Below are 22,484 nucleotides of genomic sequence, written 5' to 3'. Positions count from 1 at the left end.
ACGCCGGCTGCAGCCCACCCCAGCCTCCTCGGATTTTTCCCCCCATCTTGTGCCCCTCTCTTTGTCCCATACGTCAGCAAGCCTGAAGCCCTGTGTCCGGAACCAGCCCCCCATGCCAGCTCGTTACTCGGAGCATCGTACATCAAACCTAGCGCCGCGCCTGGAACATGCTCGATGTTTGTACAGTGAGAGAAAGGAAGAAAAAGGAACGCCATGAACACCCGGAGCCCATGCGCACCCCACGTCATTCCAAATACCGGAATGCATGAGCCAGAAGGGAAAAAAAGTAAGGAAATACGACGGATAACGAAAAAGGCTGAAGAGCTGAAGCGCGGCCGGCTCCCCAAGTCGGAAACCCAGCATGCCGGAAAGGAAGGAAAGAAAAGCAGCTGACGAGCGAGCACCTGGTACAGAGTTTACAGAATAGATCAAGGAAATATTCGCGTTCTTCGTATCGGGACATTATCGAGTGAGTCGCGTGTCACGTCGTTCATCGCCTTCGCACTGCAGCTGCGGGTCCTTGGCCGCCTGCGCCCGTCTGCTCCTCCATCGTGTCCAGTGTCTTTGTGAGGACTGCCAAGCGTCAGTACCGTCTTGAAGCGCGAGCGCGCACCGGCGAACTTACTTGCGACAATTTCTTCCTCCCACACGCCCATCTGGTAGTCGACCAGCCCGTGCTTCTCCATCGAGTCGCAGAGCCCCACCAGCTCCTTGCCCATGCTCTCCATAAAATCATATTCCATGAGGCTTTGCGGCGGGCGCGGCGCCTGCCCGGCCTCGGCCATTTCCTGCACCATCTCCTTCTGCTTTTGCAGGATGCTGAGCCAGGCCGTGTTGAACTCCTCCCAGAGCTTCAGGCGCTCGCCGTGCATGGGCTCGTCGTCTCGAACTAGACCTATTGTCAATTCAGCTGCTGGCGGCTGTGAGAGGGTGCTGCGTGCGGCTTACCCAGCGCCTCGGCATTCCCCAGCAACCATTTCGTGATGCGCAAGAGGCAGCCGCCGCCTTCGCTTAGCCGGCCGTCGCGGATGCATTCGAAGGTCCTTTTGACCTGGGTCTGGTATTCTGCGTACGTGTTGTCCCAGTCGGACGCGCCTTGGGTCTGGGCGGCGTAGTTTCCTTGGGGGTACGCCCCGTGTGAGCCGGCCGTGGTGGGATCACTCATTCCAGCGGCGTATGCGGGAGCGAGAGGGTCCCGGCCGACGGGACTTTGAGTGGTATAAGAGAGGGATGGGTATTGTGCCGGCACGTTCTGCGCCGCCATTCCAGCCGCAGGGGCGCTAGTTGGACCGCTTTCGCCAGGCACACCATAATACTGTTGTGGAACTCCAAATTGGGTTGACAACACCTCTATTGCTGCAGACTGCCGTGGCTGGTACTGTTGCACCGAGTCGTAAGGTGCCTGCGGAGCCGCCTGCTGCTGTGCGGGCACATTGTACATCATGCTTGACGCGTACTGCGAATATTGTTGTGGCGTTCGCTGCTGCTGTTGCGGTTGCTGTTCTTGGCCGTACTCGGGTTGGTACTGCAGGGCGCCGGCCGGTATCGACGATCCGACAAACTGCGCTGCGCCTTCGCCGCCGTATGCGTAGCCGTACCCTTGTCCGGTCCTGGCCGTCGGCGGTGCTTGGGTGGGGGACTGCGCGGTCAATGGCGGTTGCTGTCGAAAGCGATCGGAGCCGCTCACGGCCGGGTACGGAGCGGGCGTTCCTTGGGGGATGAGAGGTTGCTGTCCGGTGTAGCCAGTGGGATTTGCCTGCCGCTGCCGCCGGTCATTATTGTCCATGCCAGCCGACCTGCCCTTCTGAGGTGGATACAAGGGCGTCTCACGCGCACCCCGTTGCCCCAGCGGCGATAGAGGAGGAGTCGCGTAGAGTGCCAGCTTTTCGGATTCTGCTGATCCTGTTACAGGCGATCGGGGTGGGAAGCGAGCGGTGGTGCGCGGCGGAGGGGCGAGGAGTGGAGGCCTTGGGAACGCGGGTCACCGAGTCAGAGCTGCTGGTGAATTGAACGAGAGGAGTCTGGCACTCACGATGGACTGAGGTCAGCGACGTGTGGGATATTAAACAGACGCGACTCAGGCCCGGCGCAGCAGAGCAATCGACCAATGGCACGCGCAGGCCGCGCCGTTGGAAGAATGGCGTAGCAGCCTCACGGTAGTCTATGATTGGCGCAAGGATACCCTCGAGCAGCTGTGAGTACCTCGATCGAGAGGGAACCCGGAATGCCCCCCCAAAAGGCGGAGACTGGCGGGTCGCGTCAGCGAGGGTGGGCCGGCCAGACACGTAGGCTGTGCCTGCCCGTGTCAAAAACAAAGCTTGTGAAAGAGCGGGGAGAATCCTTGAACGGAGTCGACGGTAGTGTTCGGCAGGGCCACGAAACGGAACGAGGAAGGACAACCTTGCAAGAATCGGCTGCAAAAGAGGAGACCCAAAATCGGCGCGATTGACGCTTCGGCCTGAAGGACAGTGCAAAGAGACGGGAACCTTGTCGCGCGCCCGCCCACGTTGGGTCGTCCCGCAGCAGAATCGGGTAGCGGGTATCAAACGAAGAGGAGGAGGGCGTGCTGCTGGTGCCCTAGGAGGCGCGCCAACGTGCTATTTGTGCTCACTGCTGAAATTCGAGGAGGATAGTTGAGGTGACTGGCGCAGAGCGGGCGCTGCGGGCGCCTCATTGGCCTGGCGCGCGCTGGCCGGTGATGGAGCCTGTCAGTAGCTGCCGGGTAGTTCGAGCTGATCGGCTCGGGATCGCTCCTAGGGCTGGCCTGGAGCTGGCAGCGTTGTCTGCCCGCCAGCCAGGGCCCCTACGCACCGCAGGTACGCCACGACGCGCCGGCCTGCGTGCCGGATGACGATGGGTGGCAGCGGGCTCGTGCTGGTGTGGATGGGTCAGGGTGCGGTTAGCAGAGTGCGCGCGCCATGGATGCGCCAGACGCTGATGAAAGCAGAGCACCGCGCCCTAAGCTGTTCCGAGCTTTTGGGCGAGAGAAAAAGCCCGAAATGGCGGGGGCGACTTAGGCGGGCGATCCCAGGGTCGTGTCGTCTCGACATCAGCATGCAGGCCACACCACCCGCTGTCAAACCAGCGCCGCACCGCCTGCCTGACCACGAGACCCGCGGCCCAGCCTCGCAAAAGCACATCCGCTCCCGGCGACCGAGGACCGCGACGCGCTGGGCTGACGCCTGAAGCGCCCCTGAGATTAGCGGGCCGGCGTGAGGCAAGCCACCACGTCTGTCGTCCTTCCCGCTTTGTCGTCATGGCCCTCGTGCCCGTCTGTGCTGGGCAGCAGAAGAAACCGTCCAGCGCACTGGCCCGCGGCGGCTCTTTTCGCGACGGAAGACGCGTTTCAGCGCCCCCCGACGCCGCCAAGGGCAGCAGAGCCCAGTTCCGAGGCTGCCGCTCTGCTCCAGACGTGAGGTGCTGGGTGTGAGCGCACAGGGCGCATCTTTCAATCTCCTTTATGCGAGTGTGCCGGGGTATAGGCAAACTAGGGAGAAAAGGATCTTAGCCCGTCGATCCAGCATCCGGATCGCCTCGCCAGGGCGTCGAGCCCTACAAACCGCGCCGATCTCTAGCGTCCGTGGGCACGTTGGGCGTCGATTCATGTGCCCCGACGCCAGAGCAACGAGGAGATTGCTTCTGCCCGCAGCCAACCCAGCTCGAGATGACGGCAGCGCTGGCTGGAGTGTCATCTCGGACGCACCCGGCGTGGAGCAGTGCGCGCTGGAGTCCGAGCTGCGCGAGCCCGCTTACGTGCACGTCAACTACCGTGGATAAGCGTCGTGGTAATTTTAGTTCGACACCACCTCATCAACCAGTCTTTGCCCGCAACGCTGCGCATCCCACTGATCGACCGGCGGTCCCCTCCATTGCATCACCTGAGAACGCCAGGATTTTGGCGAAATTGCGTCGGCCACACGATCCGCCTTCGAGAACCTCTTTCGAAGCGTTTCACCTTCTTCGAGAAGCAATTAGCGTTGTTTCCATCACAATCACACTGCAACAGATCACCGCGGCGGGTGTGCGCGCCCGCTGGCGGTTCTCGCGCCCGAGTGCTGCGCCGCGTATACGTGCGTCTGTAGATTGCCTTGTCCCGCTCTCCCTGCTGCGCTGGCTTGGCACCTGCCTGTGTCCGCGCCGCTCCCTGGACTGTGAACCGTCGAACGCCCGCTTTAGACTCGAGCCGTTGGAGCCAGACTGGTGTCGGGCGAGCCTCTTGCAAACCTTATCTGCTCGCCAGCGGCACGCCTTTCTTGCCAGCGCGCAACCTCGCCATCTGTAGCTTGTAGCGCGATCTGTCTCGAGCCCCGCAATAACTCAAACATCGTCGCGCCGTGGCTTGCGCGCTGCAGTAGGTCAAACGGCTTCGTATGGACGAGCCACATCGTACCTGCAAGGTACCGAGCACGTCCCGCTGCTATTTGGACGCAGCACCAGCCACGCCTTGCGGCGTTTGACAATCCCATCTGCTCACCCTAATCGACATCGGACGGACCGAGCCCACCTTACCCGCAGCGCATCTTGCCCCTTTCGATAGGGCGTGTTTCAGCTGGGGGATCCTGCCCTGCACCCATCAGTCCTTTTTCTCGAGACCCGTCCATACAGCGAACGTCATGCCTGGTCACTTTGCTGCACAGATCAACTGCTACCTACTTGCCTTCTTTAACCTGCGCTAGACAGCAAGGCGCGGCGACAAGAGTTTCACCTAAAAATCGACCCTTCTGCCGGCCACTGCCGATTGACCCGGCTTTCTCAGTCATCAGCCTGTTTCGGAAATGCTAGGCGATCTAGAAACAGTTTGGTAGGCTTGTAGGTTGTTGCAAATAAACTTCCGCCTCTATGAGCTGCTCTTTCTAGCCACAGCCAATGAACAGAGACTAGGTGCGGTTTTCGAAGCGGAGCCAGCTGCGAAGCACCGACCTCAAGGCTAGACGACCCTAGCTACTGCTGTAACAGACCCTCACGGAAGGAAGCGAAAAGGCAAGGGTATTGTCTGAGACTGTTGATTTTTTGACTTTCCATAAACCACCCGCTCAAGCCAGACAATGTACAGGTAGTATACAGCACGGTCAGCCGCCTTAACGTTTGACCCAGGTGGGCATCTTGCGAGCTTTGATGTGGCCCGGCTTCTTCCTTTCGACCTTGCGAGGATCGCGAGTGACGCAGCCAGCTGGTGGAGTCGATAACGTTAGCGTTCCGCACCAAAAGCAAAGTAAAACAGATAGTGGGCATCAACGCGCAGGCGTTCGGTGAGGCGAACGCCCTGCTCTCGCCTTGGGCAGAGACACGTTCCACAACAAGCTCGGTGGACCGCGGCTGAGAGGGGGGAAAAAATGGAGGGTTGCAAGTCTTTATGCCTACCTCTTCGAAGTGCAGGCTTCAAACCTGGCTCGTGCACCATCAATGCTTTTGCAATTGCCAGAGTCAATGCCTCAGCTTGCCCTGTTGTTCCACCTCCTCTTACAAGTGCCCAGACATTGTATTTGTCAACGCGGTTCGTGGCCTTCAGCGCCCAGATGGCGCTCTCGCGGTCGTGCACCCGGCTGAAAGCCTCCGTCAGACTCTTGCTGTTGATCATGACCTCTCCCTCTCCCTCCACTACCCATGCCACCGCCGACGAAGTCTTTCTCCTTCCCACGCCCATTCCCCTTCCCATTTCGTCCAATGTCTTCGGGCTCGGCTGTCGATCGTACGGGTTGAACGCTCTCTTGTACTTTTGCAGGACCTGCGTAACTTCCTCCGGAACAAGAGTAGGGTGAATGTAGTTGAGCCTCTGCAGAAGTTTTTGCATCTTGCGCCATTTCGAAATTTTAATGACCTCATTGGTCGCCAGCCTGTACTCGCCCAAGTTCTTCCAAGCCACCCTCGGCGCGTAGATCGGCTCTATCATCGGTAGTGTCTGATACTTGCGCAGGACGGCCTGGAGCTCGAGGAAGTCGTCGGTGAAGGTAGGCTTGGCCGTGAAGTACGACGGCGATGCTGGCACTACTCGAACGCGGCTCAGGAGCGGAATGTCCTTGGGATAGTCGCCGAAATGGATTGGGGCGGCCGCCTGGAAACTCGGCTGGCTGCCATTATCGGCGCGGGGAGCGGAGGTCGAGAAGGAAGTCGCGTCGGAACGGCTGACTGCTCGCAGCGAAGCGACGTCTGGTCGGACACGGGGCCGCAGGGGCAGGGTGACGGAGCGCCCGGCCTTCTGGAGGCTTGTCGTAAGCCGGGTGCTCGCCATTGTATGCGTGACCGGGGCGATGAGCTGCTGGTGGTGCTTGCTGTCGTGCAAGCAGCGTCAATCATCGACATTTCCCTTCGCGAGACGTGCCAAGGCGGGGAAACTGCGGCTCCAAGGGCGGTCGGCGCGAGAGGGCACCGATTGCCTGGCGAGTAAATCGCAAATTTGACGCGACCGCCGCCCAACTCTCCAACTTCCCAACCACCACATCACTCGACTCTGAGAATCACTGGTTCTCTTTGTTCTCTTATACCCCTTTGAGCTTCCAGTGTCAGAGTAAACCAGCAACCATGTCTTTCGGCAAGGTCTACGGCTTCCAGGTACGTGCGGGCGCTGAGGCGATTTTCTACCCCGCTGTGACTCCTCTCGAGGCCGCTCTCTGACAGCACAATTCTCTACAGGGCCACCCTCGCACCCAGCCCATCCTGGCTGTTGCTAAGGAGAACGGTCTCGATATCGAGGTCGTCACTGCTACTCCTCCGGACAACGTCCCCGAGGGTCTGCGCAAGGCCAACGCCCTGGCCAAGATCCCCACCTTCGAGGGTGCCGATGGCTACACCCTCCACGAGTGCATTGCTATTGCCGTGTACGGTACGTTCAACCAGTCTCTCAAAAACCCCTTTCCAAGGATGAGCGTTTTTTATCATTCAGTTATCCCTGTCTGAAGACTACTGTTGAGAACATTCACACTCTGAGAAAATGTTTGCTTTGCACACAATTTGCACACACCTCGAGCTTCCGCAAATTTGCCGCAATTCCCGAAGCAATCGCTGACTTGAGCTGCAGTCACCTCCCAGAACGAGAAGACCACCCTTCTCGGCAAGACCAAGCAGGACTACGCCTCTATCCTGAAGTGGATGTCCTTTGCCAACTCCGAGATCCTCCCCAACCTTGCTGGTGCTTTCCGCCCCATCATCGGCAAGGCCCCCTACAACAAGAAGGCTGTTGAGGAATCCCTCAAGACCGCCCTCAAGAACGCCGCTGTTGTTGAGCAGCACCTTACCCATAACACCTACCTCGTTGGTGAGAGGCTCACTCTTGCCGACATCTTCGCTGTCAGCCTGTTCTCGCGCGGCTTCGAGTACTTCTTCGACAAGAAGTGGAGGTCTGAGAACCCCGCCACCACCCGCTGGTTCGAGACCGTCTGGAACCAGCCCCTCTGGCTCGCCGTCTCGGAGCCCTTCAAGTTCATTGACGAGGCCATCAAGAACCAGCCCCCCAAGCAGGAGGCCAAGCCCAAGGCTGAGAAGCCCAAGGCTGCTGCCCCCCCTCCTACCACCACTGAGGATGAGCCGGCTCCTGCCCCCAAGGCCAAGCACCCTCTCGAGGAGCTCGGCCGCCCCACCTTCCAGCTCGACGACTGGAAGCGCAAGTACTCCAACGAGGAGACCCGCGAGGTCGCCCTTCCCTGGCTCTGGGAGAACGTCAACTTCGAGGAGTACTCGCTGTGGCAGGTTGACTACAAGTACAACGACGAGCTTACCATGACCTTCATGACCTCCAACCTCATTGGTACGTATTAAGCAATGCTACATGAATATAGCGTATTCTAACGTTGTGTGCAGGCGGTTTCTTCGCTCGTCTTGAGGCCAGCCGCAAGTACATCTTCGGTGCCGTCTCGGTCTACGGTGTCACCAACGACTCCGTCATCAAGGGTGCCTTCCTCGTCCGTGGCCAGGATGCGCTCAAGGCTGTCGATGTTGCTCCCGACTACGAGAGCTACGAGTTCACCAAGCTCGACCACACCAACCCCGAGCACAAGGCGTTCGTCGAGGACCAGTGGGCGTGGGACAAGCCCATCGAGGTCAACGGCAAGACGTACGAGTGGGCCGACGGCAAGGTCTTCAAATAGATGGTTTGAGGCCTGCCTGTTGATAGGATGGAAAAAAAAAGTTGCTGCATTGCTGCGGAGCTAGTAGTTAGAGGCAGTGTGGGGCAATTGTGCTCTGATTGAGGGCTGGATGGGATATGAGCGGTATTCCAGCGAAATTTTTACGACCTGACGTCTGTAGCTCTTTGCGAACAAAAAAGAGATTTGATTCCCCTGTTCCCTGGACAGCAGTGCGAGTGATCATGCCACGTCGGAGGTGACGCTGGCCGCAGTGGCGAGAGCAAGGGCGGCGATTGGAGGAGGGGCCAGGGTCGAGGGCGGGCACGACGTGCATGATGCAAGGCTGATCGTGAGTGCGGGGATGACGGGGATCATGTGAAAATCGTCGTCATCTCGCTGGGCGCCCCAAGAGGCCGTTGGGGATCGAGGTGCACGTCACGCCGGCGGGCGAGGGCGAACCTATGAGGGCAGCAGCGCAGCTACGTAGGGCTGGCCATTCACATGACGGTCGCGCGCGCCGCTATCGATACCGCCGCGCCCATCTAGATGGAGGGCGCGCGAGTCACGGCGGAAGCACGGTCGCGAACGGTAGATGACAGCTGTAGAGGCACCGACAGAGGCTGCGCTACCTGCTTCATGCCGGAGCCAGACAGAGCCAGAGCCCGTTGGGTGCGACCAGCGGCGTCCTAAGCCCCCGGCACAACCCGCTTGGCTTCTCTCTCACGCGCGCCTGCGTCCAGCCACTGCCAACACCATCGAGCTCACAGCAACCTCCCCTCCGAGCACGACCCCGAACGCCCGCGCCCTCCGATCGCCCAGCGTCCCACCCAGCACAAGCTATGGTCACCGCGCCTTGACTGCAGAGCCTGGCGCTGTCCCGCACACCTCGCTCCCGCTGCTGTCGCACATTCCACAGCGAACAACACCAGCTCCTGTCCAGGCGCCCTGCCGCCCGCTGGCCCATCATCTCGCTCGAGCCCTGCTTTCAGCGACAACACAGGTGCCCGGGTCCGGCGACACGCCACCAATCCCTTCGCCGACAACAAAGAAGTCTCCGCTTCGCCATTCCCGTGTCCCAGACCCTCCTATGCCGTCGGCGCCTGTTTTACGTCTCTCCCGCACCGTCGCCATCTGCTGAGCCCACCAATTCGTCGCGGGCCACCGGCGGCGCACCTTGGCAGGACGGACATATCGAGATCGAAGGCGCGGTCCTCGAGACCCGAACACGGCGCTCTGTTTCGGCTGAAGGGTGCCTGCTGCAACTCTGTAGACACCCGAGACAATACGCAACTCTGCCGAGGACCAACTCTTCGTCACCGCCCGTCCGGCGCAAGCCGGCGCCATGAAGAAGGGCGATGGATTCGCGGACCACCCCCCGAAGGACGCGGCTATCCAGGTGATATGTCTGGTAAGTGCCTGGTCCGATGCGCCGTGGTCGACTTTCGCCTCTTCCGTTTGCTCTCGGGGGCCAAATCTCCGGACAGCACTGCACCCCACAGCGCGTGGCTCTGCAGCGAGGGCGCGGAAGCATGCATGATCAAAGTCTCGCATTGAGCCCAGCTGCTGATCTGTGGATGTAGGGAGCCGGTGGCGGTCCGAATGAAAATAGCGTCACGGGGCTACTCGTGCGCGCCACGGCCTCGAAATGGTCCAGGAACTCCATTCTAGCTGTAGACGCCGGGACGCATCTAGCATCCATCACGAAAATTCTGGAGCAGCACTTCCCTACCGTGGTGCACAACACGCCGACGTCCTCACGTGTGCATTTTGAGGACAGCGAGACTTCCCCTAGTCCGACCAATACCTCATCGCAGCAGGAAAGCTCGGACGCAGGGTCCGAAATCTCTTGGCGATCCGCTTCCCCGCAACCGACTATAACGACATTGAGTTCGGGGGCGTTTGCTGGCTTACCGTTCCCATATGCCTCAGCACGTGCAAATGCCGTGCATGTCGTCCGTGAGCACGTCGCGACGTACCTCATCACCCATCCGCATCTCGATCATCTCTCTGGATTTGTTATCAACACGGCCGCCTTTCACAATACGTCGAAACCCAAGCGTCTCGCTGCGCTACCGTTTACCGTCAACTCTATCAAAACGCATATCTTCAATGACGTCATTTGGCCCAACCTAACCGATGAAGACGGAGGAGTGGGGTTTGTTACCTTTCAGCGACTAGCCGAAGGAGGTCACCATGCTCTTGGAGACGGTCCTGGAAGGGGATACATTGAAGTCTGTGATGGCTTGGGTGTGAAAGGATTCAAGGTCAGCCATGGAAATTGCATGAAAGGGCCCGGACATATCCACCGAGGGAGCAGTGTCCAACTCTCAGAGATCGGACCCACCAGCTTACCGCATCCGCACGGTCCAACTGCGGCAGATGGGAGGTCCCTCTCCATATCGCAGCCTTCAGCACCAGGAACGCCCATGTTTACCGGCGCGTCCGGGACATCGGTGCCACCAATGGACATGGGGATGCAGCAGTGCGTTGTGGACAGTTCGGCTTATTTCATTCGCACTGAGCTGGCCTCCCATTATTCATCTTCTCGTCCACCGCCGGCTCGGGAGATTCTCATTTTTGGGGATGTCGAGCCCGATACGCTGTCTCTCTCGCCTCGCACTGCTCAAGTTTGGGCCGAAGCGGCACCAAAGATCGCCAACGGTACCCTTAAGGGAATCTTTATTGAGTGCAGTTATGCTGACACCCAAGGGGATGCTGTTTTGTTTGGACATCTCGCGCCGCGTCATTTGATAAAGGAACTAGAGACTCTCGCAGACATGGTGAGAGACGCAAAGAACAAGCTTGAGATCGAGCGGGAAGAACATCGAAAAGGCCGAAAGAGAAAACGGGAGAGTAACAGCAGCGCCAACGGTTTCCTTTCCGGTACCGAAGACGACTATTACATCCGCCGACGCAGCCGATCAAGACAGAAATCCTACGCGGCCACCACATCAGCAACATCGGCTCCGACCTCGGTAGCCAATTCAATCAGCGAGTACGCACCCGGAGCCACTTCACGCACCAATTCCATCACTCTCCTGTCTCCAGGTGAGCGGATCATGCGCGACTACATGGACACACCCACGCCATCCGGCAGTCCAACACCCACGCCCACGCCAGGCCCGGAAATGCCGGTTACAAACGGTGGCGGCGGTGCGCAGGCGATGCAACATCAGCAAACTCTCTTGCAGCAACAAGCTCCACCGTCGGTATCTGTCACTTCGTACATGGCTGCGCCCGCGGTGCTTGATCCGCAACACGCGAATGCCGAGCAGCAGCAGCAACAACAACAGCACGCGCACGCTCAACAACAAAATAGTCATCACCATCATAATCAACACAACCAGCAGCATCATCAAAGAGACCACGCGCCGCTGAAGGGTCTAAGCGTCATCGTCATACATGTCAAAGACACGCTCATGGACGGACCGCTCGTGGGCGATAGAATCTTGGTCGAGCTGGAGAACCACGAGCGGAATCTCGCGGACATGGGGAAGCCGCTCGGGTGCGAATTCGTCGTCAGTCATCATGGTGGGAGCTATTGGTTTTAAAGGATAAAGAAGAAAAACGGGGACTGTTTCTTTTAGGGGTTGGGGTGGGGAATCAATCAAGGGGGGCCCAGGGATGATTTATGATGCGCTGTGCGGGGAAAATATGATAGGTGTTCCGGGGGGGAAAACGCGAAGATTAGGCACGGGAGATGGTTGGGGGTGGGATATGGCAAGACCTTTTTTTTCTTGCGGGTTCCTTTTTGAGAGAGAGATGTGGCGGAAACTAGGGAGGATGGGTACTTTTTTTTCTTGGATGTCGTTTGTGATACTATGGTTTTTGACGGACACGAAGCATTGGTAGTGGAGCATATAATAGGTACTGGTGGATCAAGTTTTTTCGGGATTCTTTCTTCTCCTACCTTTTATCTTCTCTTTCTTTCCTTCACATCATCTTCCCTCAGCTTTCACAATACAACATCTAGTCAGCTGGTACTGCGACTTTTGTCACCACCCTCTTCGTTCTCTAGAGAGGAGATTCATTTGATGTTTTTTCTTTTCGGTGGATGCATTTGTGGCAAGTCTCGAGCTTCTGTTGTTCTTTGGTACAGGGCTGCCCGTTCCCCCCGTTCAAATGATCTATCTCCTTTGTCCTTGGGACGTCGGCAACCGGATTTGTCGTTGGGAGAGAGAGCTTCTTTGTTGGCTTGCAAACGTTTTTGTTTCACTTGAAGATCAGTTCGATATCCTAGGAGTTGGTCTTTTTTTCATCCCTCCTTAACAATACCTCAGCGTGATGCTGTTTTTTCGATCCTAAGTGGGATTTTTGTTCCTCGCTGAGCGGCGGATTTGCTGGCTCTTTTGCATCTTTTCTTTTTGGGATTGTGGTTGTGGCCCAGCCTGTATTCTTTGGAAAGGGGGAATGGATTGGTAGTTCATTTGGTAGAGAACAATCGTCATCTTGCTCTACATCCATGTCACGCATCCTTTCGTCGAAACAGTAGACAACATTCCCTGCAGCGGGTCTGTAGACACAGTGCGAGGGCTCACCCCACTATCGGCAGCGGCGGTTGCAGAGCTGGGTTCTGGAAAGAAGAGGTTAATACGAGTTGCGTCTACTAATAGGAAAAAATTGAATCTACGGGAACGCGTGTGCAAGAATAGGGAGAAGGCTTGGCCATTTGGTAGTCACTTTCTTATTTATCAGATCCACTTTACACAAATTCATGAAGCGACTTGTAACAGAGGCCTGTCCGACTAGGAAGGAAGGCAGTGCCTCGTATCTTGCAATGCGGAAATATTTTCTTAGGTCCGCAGCTATGACTGTTGTAGTTCAGCGAAAATTTTAATCTTCCATGGGACCTCGCGGCCGCGTCACTTTAATAGCACTCGCTGAACTCTAGATTCTGAGGATATATGAGCATCTTTCATCACTTCGTATCATGTACCCACTCGAGCCTATCTCCGCAACTCTGGTTACCTATTCCGCGTCTCCCACAACATCTGCTAAACCACACCCCATCTTCCTACACATCCCACCACATGTCCCTCCCTGTCTGCATCACTCTCATCATCCCTCCTTCCTCTCTACTAACAGCTTCGCTCCTCCCCGCCGCCACGGCATCAAACCCAATGTACGCCTACAAGATCCCGAAATTCCGCCAAAACTGCTCCCTCCCTATGCCGCGCGCGGACATGAACTGATCCGTGACGCGCCGACGAAAGGCTGAGACGCGAAGCTGATAAGGTGAACGGGTGATGTATTAAGCTACCCGAGAGAAAGCATTGAATACCCCCTTGGCGATCGCACTTGCCAGTAGTGCAACTCAATAATACCTGTATTCCTCCTCTTCCTCCTCCGCCGGCGAATCGACCAGCCAGCCTGGCGCCTGTCCCGCGTTCAAGAACTCCCACAAATACTCCCCGCACACGAATACCGGCAGGTAGCGAAGTCGACTATCAGTACACATACCCAAGGAAGCGCTGCTGCGTAATGTACATGGCAGAGCGCGTACTTATACCTCTTACGTTAGATTCATGGAGCGGATTCTCAATCTACTTGATTGTAGAATAACGGGTACAGACGATAATCGCAGAGATTTAACAATGTGCAGCTACACCACTAAGGCCAAGTCATAAGATGCGCGCAACTGCGCAGTAAATAAGTAGGCATCCGTCACCCAGTGGACAGCCAGGCGACTGCTTGTTGACCAGAGGTTATAATAGCCATCAGCAACTTGTTCTTCCACGTACGACCATAGGTCGCAGAATGCAGGGCTTCCCGTCCGCTCAGCCGTACTTAAGCTGCGAACCGGCCGATTAGTACTCAAGTGGGTGACCATTGGGGAATCCCGGCTGTTGTACGTTTTGCAATTTTTTTTTTAATTTTTTTTTTTTTTTTTTAGCTGTGTGGGGTTGTACTAACGTTTTACGAGACCAGACGAACGACGCTGACACATGACTCCATACTGGGTGCCGAAAAATCTAAGCCATCGTAACTCATTTCTATCATTACGTAGGGAGGTGAAGCTACCATCCGGACGTAAATGTAGAATTATTAAATGTACATCCACGTCCGGATGGTAGCTTCACCTCCCTACGTAAGTCGGATACCCTTGCTCGCGAGGATAATTGCGGAGAATCTTTTCTTTTGGCACCTACGGGGGGCCCGGCAACAGTTCGGCCCAGATTTAGCCAGGCGAGAGCCAGTACTACTAGAGGACGCGGTAGGTGACATGGCCGAGTTACGTGGTGAAAGGTATGGTGAATTCGTCCGTCCCACCAACTTCGCCGTCACCTGCGGCGGGTTCGTTCTGCTTCTGGCGATGAATCCGGTTAAGTTCGTCCTGGATAGACTTGGCTTCCGGGCTTGCTTTCCACACCTCATGCCAGTCTTGCGTGGCCCTTCCGCTTCGCACTAGCGTCGATCACCTGAAGCATGTACTTTCTGTAGTTCAGGGTGGAACCGGAGCCAAAGACGTTGATGTTGCGGAAAAGGACGCCAGCTTTTGCTCACCTTGCTATGTTCCTCATCCATGCCACACACACGAAGAAACGAACCCACTTGTTGAGGTCAACTTAGCGCTGTTCTGGTGGAGCTCTGGTGGTTTGAGCGTCAGTCCAGCCGATGGACTCACTCTTCTTCTCTTCAAGCGTCTCCCGCTGACTGATGGCGTTGTGAGAAGGGCCACCTGGCGCGTATCTCTCAGAGCTAGAAGCGCTCTGTACCATACCATTGCCGGACTAAGACATGTCGCTCATCTAGAAGTAATGATTCGGTTAATGGTGTCGTGGTGGCCGAAGCCGGCAGTCATCGCATTAGGATGAACAATGGATTTGAATGGTTGTTTGTTATGAAAAGAGATTGAAGGAGCCCCGAGACATCCTCTACCGAGGACTTGCGTAAAGAAAGGTCTTTGTGCAGGTGTAGAAATATGCTTCTGGATTTGGAAACAGCGCGGCCCGTAGTTGCAAAAGGCCTTTACTGATGCCGTATCAGGGTATCGTGGCTAAACACTTCTGCAGGCTCAACCTATGGCGTAGCCGCTGAGCGAATGGATGCCGTTCTCGGTAGCGAGCCCTTTCGGGTCCTGGATGCGAAGAGGGGTAGGAAAACGGCGAATGGAGCGAGGCTGTCGAGAACAGCTCCATTGCTCAATCTTGGCATCCTTCTTGGTGCGTGGGTAGTAAGAAAGTTTCTTCGCTTAGTATTGCACCGAAGTCAGAGTCATTGAACGGGTATATATGCTGTGCATTAATGGCTCCAACTACAGGCCTTCTGTTGCGATACCGACTTCGTACCCGCAGGTCGCCGGACAATTGACATGCGTCGCACAAGTCACGGATGACGGCTTCAAATTTGAGTTCCGATGCAGAGACTGTCATGGTCGTACAGGGCAAGCTATGCTCGGAAGAATCAGTTGGGCATGCTGGCAGGCAGCCACATGCGGCAGAGTGGTGTGATAGTCCCTTAGGCTGACAATCCGCGCAGATCATCGGCTTGGCTTCTGGGCCGGCATGGCCGGCTCCGGAGCGATCCTGAGGGGACGAGTCGTCGTAGTTGGTCGGAAGCACGTCGCATGAGGGCCTGATCGGAGGTTTAGTTAAGCCGGGCGAAAAGAAACTCTCCGCGGCGGACTCTTGTTCGACAGGGCCAAAGCGCAAACTTTCGTGAGCGGAGGCGGAGCGAGTAGAGAGCGATGGGGGTGGAGAGGAGAGCGGAAGCGATGACGCAGTTGGCTCGTGCGAGCCTGTCTTACGCGTCTTTTACTGATGCCTAAGGCCTTCCGCTCATCGTGAGGCCATACTTCAAGCTTTTGCGATACGGAAACTCCCGATAAAAGTATGATGGCACTGGCAACCGTTGCGCATCAATGGGCTAACAAATCATGAGAAAGCGCTCGATGACTCCACTGCAGAGTAGACTGCAGAATATCCAAGCCTCCTCGCGTGGGTAGATGAATTCAATGCCCGAAAGTACGTACGTTTGAGGTCCAAATACACTCGGACTTCGGCCTCAGCTAGGGTAGGGTAAATCGCATCAATCATGCGCATATCGAAATGCTGGGGTAGTTTCATTGAAACAGCCTTGCCCAATCGGTTTCCGTACACAAAGTAGAAAGAAAGCCATGCGAGACATATTTCCCTGAAGCTTAAGAAGAACACCATACCCGTATTAAGACAAGGAAGAACACGCCCGGCAGCTTGGCGGTGCTTCTCATCACAAGCCAAGAGTCATTTTCCAAGTTTTCTCGACAATACAATTAACCTCAATCAGACGCGATATTTCGCACATAGGCTCGGCCGAACAACATGGGCCACGCCAGCGATAACTGTTGATCATCCAGAACAAGCCCTATTGTATTGCAAGGACGGTCAAGCAGATGCAGATTCAGAAAACATCCCGACATCCCCTTCAAGTCCCCCTTCGCTGGCGTCAAGCAGTCAAGTGCAATAACAATGTGTGATCCAGACCTCGAGGAAGGACCGTCGCACATAAAACACAAAGACAACCGCGCACCAATCTAACCCCGACGGGGGCACACGGCCCCGTGACCATTCTCACCTTCTCCCTCCAGCAACACGGAAACTCTTTCCGCACCCTTCGCAGCGCTTGCGCGCGCGCGCCCATCCTCACTAGACCAAACCGCTGAACGCCACACCGGGGTCGGACAAAAGGAGCAAAGATACTGCACAAGGTAGCCACCCTACCACCTACCTAATTTCCGCGCCCTCGCCCGCGCACGCCCTGCCTTAATGAAGTGTGTGGGGAAAAGCGGGCGAGGGGGCTTGTTGCCGGAGACGCGCGTTCCCGCCGCGCATCTCCCCTCCCCAAATGATAAACAAAACAAGGTAACCCGCACGTTCGTGCGTGCGTGCGCGCGCGCGCGAGAGAGAGAGAAGAGAGAGAGCAAGGGTGTGTGCTAGGTGGTGCTCTTATTCCCGCCATACCGAGCTCCGGTCCGGCGATGCCGCCGCCGAACGCCGCCCAGCCCAGCCCAGCCCACACACACACCAGCAGCGCCGCCGCGCCGTCGTGACCGTCTCGCCTAGGCGCGCGCGCCCAGCCCAACCCAGCACAGCAACACGGCAATAATCATGATGTGGGGGCAGCCGTCCCTTATCTGGCCTGATGAGGTCTTTTTTGCCGTTTCTTTCTTCCCCGCGGGCGCGCGCGCGCCCGCATCGCCCCGCGCCGGCCGGCCGGCAGGGTTGCACGGCAACGGCGAGGATGATGATGATGGGCGACGATCTGCTGAGAATGCTGGGCAGCGGCGGCGGCGGCAGGGCGGCGGCGGGCGACGGAGTGGAAACAAAAAAAAGGGAAGGGGGAGGGACGCGCGCAATGACCAACTTCTGGCATCAGCGCAGCGGCGGCGGCAGCGCGCGCAGCACCGGGCAGCAGCACGCCCGGCGAAAAGCAGACAGGAGAGTGGCGCAGGCAGCGCACAGGACCAGCACAGCACACACACCCCCCCGGAAAGGCTTGTCGCGAACAAGCCTTGGTCCTTGCGCCGAGCTTTCCCTTGCACGAGCGTGAACGAGTCGCTACGCGCGGCCACCAATTACGAGTTCCTTTTGCGGGTGTGTGCGTGTGCGTGCGATTCATCATCTGCTGGTGCGGGGGAGAAACGCTTGTGGACGCAAAGCACCGTGGTGTCCTCCAACTGACTATAATACGAGCTGGAATAAGGGGGTGAGGGTCACGAGTTCTATTTTTTTTTTGTTAATTTCGCGCGCGTCTCCAGGTTAAAAAAGAAAAAAAGGGTCGAGTCGAGTCGAGTCGGGGTCTCGGGTTCTTCCCATAAGGCCCGGCGGGCGGGCGGCGGCGGCGGCGGCGGCTGCAACGGCTTGTTCCACGCGAGAAATCGTTCCACTTATGCTCAATGCCTTACCTCCACCATGAGACGGTGGATACGGGAAGACCCTTACTACTCTCCCAGTGTTCTAGGAGCACTTGCGCTCTTATTTCCGTCGGGGGACGGGAGCCGTCGAAGCAGAGATCCGGGACGTGGATGCAGGCATGTACGTAGTAGATATTTGGAACTTGCTACAGTAACAAAAGCCATCCACCCAACGGCTTCGACCGCCCAACGTACCCAGACGGTTGTCGTAACACGAGAAAGGGGAAAAGTCTTGGGTAACCAGCTCGATCGAGTCAGCTATCTTGGCGTGCTCTTCTAATTCACGTCTACAACCGCATCTTTACTTCAGCTCTCTAAACGCAATATCAATTTCTCTCTCCCACTTCGCGACGAGGTAGGATGCCAACTAGCGTCTCTTCCCGGGCCATAAGCACCAGCACCCGCCCAGCGATCCGCAGCAAAAAAAGACAGGCCTCCTTCGGCCGATCCCCAGTCCCTACCATTCGCCGCCTGCATCGCAATGGATGCCGCCTTATCTGCTTCACAAGAACATGATGCGAAAAGGAAAGGGAAAAAAGGAAGGAGCTTCTCGCTAATGGCTTATTAGAGACTCCATAGAATTCCCGACGATGAGATGATCAGTAATCCGTAGTAGATGAGTAGGGGTAGCCTTTCATCCTGTTTCCCCGCTGGTCACAAGGAACACTACCAAGTAAAAGAACGCGAAGCGATCGGAAGATCGGGCTGGATTCCGCCCGTACTGCTCGTCAGTCCAATCGGAATGAGCACGAAAAGAAAGGATCGGAACCGGAAACCAAACAAACCAGCTGAGGCGGGTCATCATCACAATACGTACACACGAGAGCAAAGGAAAAAAAAAGGAGCCATGACACAACGAATGACCATTCCAAGTAGCCGCCTGTTGTCAATCGATCAATCATCGCTGGAGAGACCAAGAAAAAGGGGCGAGGAGTAGGAGTAAGAGGAAGGAGGAAAAGCGAAAAACACAATTCATTTCCCTCAGTAACCAGTTTGGGAGAGAGAGAGAGGAGCCAATCCAAACGTGAAAAATGAAAGAGACCCGGGGGGGAATCCGCGCTTGAGAAAAAGACCCGAAATATATCACAAGACTTTGAATCAAAGCACAACCAACCGTGCCGTGGTTAACAAAAAAAAAAAAAAAGGGAACCATGTGGTCAAACGATTCCCCCCCTTCCCATAAGACACCTTTTGACTCCGATTTTTGCACATTCCAAAAACGCTGTTGTTTCCGCAAATGCCACCCGCCCGCTTAAACGCACTCACAAGTCAATCAACAAGAAAAACAAAACCCTGAAAAACTGATGGCAACCGATGCATTTTTTTCATTGTCATGCAACGAGTGATTGTAAATCCGATTGATGCGGTTGCTCCTGGTGGTGCCTTTCGGGATGCGCTGGATGTGCTCCTACTGCTTCGGGCGGCTCACGCCTGTCGTGCATCTGGCCGTGGCTTTGCTGATGCTGCTGCTCATGATGGGCGTGAGCGGCGTGGCTCGGAGGCTGTTCCGGCTCGCGCTGCTGACGGTCTTCCATCCGGGCTTCTGGCGCGCCGCCCACCGAGAGCCGGCCCTCGTGCCTGGAAAGCTCCGCCGAGTGTGCTGCCTGCCCGGGCGTGAGATGGCCAGCATTCGCGTCCTGACCGGCAGCTCTGGCTTCTGCGTGGCCGCCGACGGAACCAACCGACGCCGACGGCGAGGCCGATGCCGGGCTAGCGAGGTTCTGCCTTATCATGGATCCGGGGTAGCCTCCCATCTCGATGTCCGAATGAGTGGCTTCGCCTTCAGGAGGGGGCTGAGTCATGCGGAGTTCCGGCTCCCGCACTTCCTTCCAAGAGCACTTTGCGTGCTTCTTGGTGCACCCCATGCAGGCTGTCAGGTTCTTCAGGCAGTCCATGTGAAGTCTTCGGCAACGATCGCAAGGCGGCAAGATCCTCTCTCCCTTCGAGAGAACCTCCATGCGCGCAACCATCTCCGCCTTGAAAGGACCGCCGTCATCCTTCTCCGCGGTCGGAGGGTGCTGTGACCCTGGCCGTGCGCCGTGCGACGGCAGAAGCTGCGAAGGTGTGCTCGGGATGGGAACCGGGGACGTGTTGGAAAGAAGTAGCTGGGCATATTCGCTATCGCTGTAGGGAAGCCCATTCGGCCCGCCGGACGTGTTGCCCGGCGGGCGAGCACTCGATTTGCTCCCTGATGCCGATCCACCGGCCGAGTACTGGCTAGCACTGGAGCCTCGACGGATCTGGTCGCCATTCGAGCCATGTGTCCTGCGATCGTTGATGGTCGAGAATTTGTTCATGAGCTCGTTGCGAGTGGCAGAAGACGCGCCGTTTCGACCGGGATCGTGCTCGGGGGCGGCGGCAGCAGCGGGAGCAGGTGGCCTCGAATTGACTGCAACGAAGCCCCCGGAGGGCGACTTGGACAACGCAGCCAGGGCAGCATTTGCGTTTTGGCCGAGGCCATTCATGAGGGCGACATTAGAGGGACTGGAGGCGCGGACTGCAGCGGGGCTGTTCGTAGCTCGGCGGTCGAGGATGGCCTGCTTACGGCCCTTCAGACGGTGATTCAATTGGCGGGTACGTGCGGCGACTGCGCGACGAGATTAGCTGCAATCAGGGGTGGTGGTAAGGCTGGTAACAGACCTTGGTCTGCTAGTTGGCATATCTGTGCGAGGTTTTTCTCCAGAATTTCCAGCGTGCCAAGCTCCTTCTCCTCGTCCTCGACAATTGGCTGCGGCGGGATCATTTTCTGCGGAATGCCGCTGCTGATCAACACAAAGTCCTCCTCGCTGATCTGGACGCGGCATTGCTTGGTGTAGAATTGGCAGACGCGAACGCCCTCGCTCATCTGGCCGAGGGTGAATTGCTCGGGCTTGTTGCGCGCAAACTCGACGACGTCGAGCCAGGTGACGTGGGCAGGGTCCTTGCCGTGCGACTTCAGCACCTTGGGCGGGCCGTCAAACAGGCGCTCGAAGCGCTTGATGAGGATGGGACCCAGCGGGCGCGCGCCGAGGTTGCAGGCCATGCTCTCATGGCGATCCAGCACGCCCTGGTACTCGCCCAGCAGCTGCAGGATGTTGGGCAGGGTGTCGTCGCCGGAGATCAAGGGCAGGTCCTCGGTGTACTGGCGGGCAAGGTAGTTGATCTGGAGGTGGTTGGAGGTTTTGGCCGTCTTGGGCGGCGGCGCAGGAGGAGCTTGCGCGGCGGCATCGTGCGACGGGCTCCGCTTGCGCTTGAGCTGCTCGGTCATAGTGGCGGTCGACGAGGAGGGGTCGTGGTGGGCGCCGGAGTCCATGGCGAGGAATGGGGCAGCTTCGCCGCGTGAGGAGGCCCCGGGGAGAGGTGCGAGTTGGAGTTGGAGTGGTGGTGGTGGGAACGCGGTAGGGCTAAGGGTCAGGGCTCAGCGGAGAAGCGCAGTCGGAACGGGAGCAGTCCTCGGCAAGGCCGCGGTCTGCTCGGCGGGCGCCACAGGCGGCCGAATTGCTGCGAGGCGCGGAACACGGGCAGCGCAACGCGCGCGGGGGGGCGAGGGCTGCGAGGCAGCAAGGTGAGGGCGGTGGGGAGGCGTGGGTTCGGAGGGAGGCATGCGGCGCGCGAAGGGAGGAGAAGAGAAGGGCGGGCGGAGCGGTGGGACCCCGACGAGGAGGGTGGAGGCGAAGCGGAGGGCTCGCTCACGATCGGGTAGCCGGCACAGCTCGCAGGGAGGGAGAGCTCTAGGCCAGGCGGAGGCTATACTGGATCAGCGGTGCGCGCCCGTCTGTGGGTGTGCGTGGGCGGACAGCGGGCGGCCTCGGAGCTGCTAGGCGCCAGTTCCGCGTCGCGTGGCTCCCTCCACCGGCGCCCTTGGCCTGCGGCTGCGGGATAAAATGTCGGCCCACGCTCGCAACTGGAAGCCATGGCCCGCTGCCCCAGGCCGCGTCGCCTGCGTCGTCGCGGTCTGAAGCTTTGCGCTCCGCCCGCCGCTAAGCTCGGGCACGGAAACAATGGCTCACACGCCACAGCTGCGGCGGATCCGCGGCCCACTGCTCTAACAGATGGCGGAACGGCAGCCCGCCAATCCTCAAAGCGGAGGCCCCTCAGGAGCTCGCCACGCCAGGGCTGCATCCTGCTGCAGCCCACGCGCCCGCCAACCAGCCAGCCCGCCTCGCCGCGCCGTGCGGTAATCCGAGACGGTCTTTCTCAGACCTCACCAGTCCACGTATGCCATTGTGCATCGGCTCGAGTGCAGACTCTCCGTGCGAGCCGTTTCCAATACCGAGCCCGAAAGCTTGTCTCTCGGATGGATGAGCCGAGCGGACAGCAGCTTGCTCGCATTAATAACCAGCCAAGCAGTTGGCAGTGCGTCGTAGCGGCAGAGCGGCAGCGCGGAATGTGGACTATCGGCGAGCTCGATAAATACCGCAGGGCTTGACCGGCGGGGGGAGCTCGAGACGGGCTCCATTAGAATCGAGGCGCGGCAGTGCAGTGGCAGGTGAGGGGGCGATGGGCCCCAAACGGAGAGTTGCGTACCGGCGTCCAGAGATAAGCAGCTCGAT

The 22,484-nt window shown here is 57.8% G+C and overlaps 5 protein-coding genes across 5 annotated transcripts; 2 read left to right on the top strand and 3 right to left on the bottom strand.

The window, feature by feature from the left end:
* Nucleotides 1-490: 490 nt before the first annotated feature.
* On the bottom strand, nt 491-1,786 carry LTHEOB_5227 (37s ribosomal protein s9; the record flags this gene model as incomplete). The annotated part of the gene is made up of 3 exons (XM_035514349.1): nt 491-573; nt 626-895; nt 949-1,786. The coding sequence occupies 3 exons, from the start codon at nt 1,784-1,786 to the stop codon at nt 491-493; spliced, it is 1,191 nt and encodes a 396-aa protein (XP_035374095.1).
* A 3,292-nt stretch (nt 1,787-5,078) lies between these two features.
* LTHEOB_5226 (Ribosomal protein S9) lies at nt 5,079-6,229 on the bottom strand (the record flags this gene model as incomplete). Its single annotated transcript, XM_035514348.1, has 2 exons — nt 5,079-5,170; nt 5,362-6,229. 2 exons carry the CDS (start codon nt 6,227-6,229, stop codon nt 5,079-5,081), a joined length of 960 nt encoding a protein of 319 aa, XP_035374094.1.
* Nucleotides 6,230-6,519: 290 nt separating this feature from the next.
* Nucleotides 6,520-8,081, top strand: LTHEOB_5225 (Translation elongation factor; the record flags this gene model as incomplete). Its single annotated transcript, XM_035514347.1, has 4 exons — nt 6,520-6,549; nt 6,631-6,820; nt 7,016-7,741; nt 7,795-8,081. 4 exons carry the CDS (start codon nt 6,520-6,522, stop codon nt 8,079-8,081), a joined length of 1,233 nt encoding a protein of 410 aa, XP_035374093.1.
* A 2,405-nt stretch (nt 8,082-10,486) lies between these two features.
* Nucleotides 10,487-11,611, top strand: LTHEOB_5224 (Camp phosphodiesterase class-ii; the record flags this gene model as incomplete). The annotated part of the gene is made up of 1 exon (XM_035514346.1): nt 10,487-11,611. One exon carries the CDS (start codon nt 10,487-10,489, stop codon nt 11,609-11,611), a length of 1,125 nt encoding a protein of 374 aa, XP_035374092.1.
* Nucleotides 11,612-19,283: 7,672 nt separating this feature from the next.
* On the bottom strand, nt 19,284-21,244 carry LTHEOB_5223 (C6 finger domain-containing protein; the record flags this gene model as incomplete). Its single annotated transcript, XM_035514345.1, has 2 exons — nt 19,284-20,539; nt 20,593-21,244. The coding sequence occupies 2 exons, from the start codon at nt 21,242-21,244 to the stop codon at nt 19,284-19,286; spliced, it is 1,908 nt and encodes a 635-aa protein (XP_035374091.1).
* Nucleotides 21,245-22,484: the final 1,240 nt, after the last annotated feature.

The sequence above is a fragment of the Lasiodiplodia theobromae genome (genome assembly GCF_012971845.1).
Source record: "Lasiodiplodia theobromae strain AM2As chromosome Unknown scaffold_14, whole genome shotgun sequence".
Taxonomy (NCBI): domain Eukaryota; kingdom Fungi; phylum Ascomycota; class Dothideomycetes; order Botryosphaeriales; family Botryosphaeriaceae; genus Lasiodiplodia; species Lasiodiplodia theobromae.
This window is presented reverse-complemented; position numbering and strand designations above follow the sequence as displayed.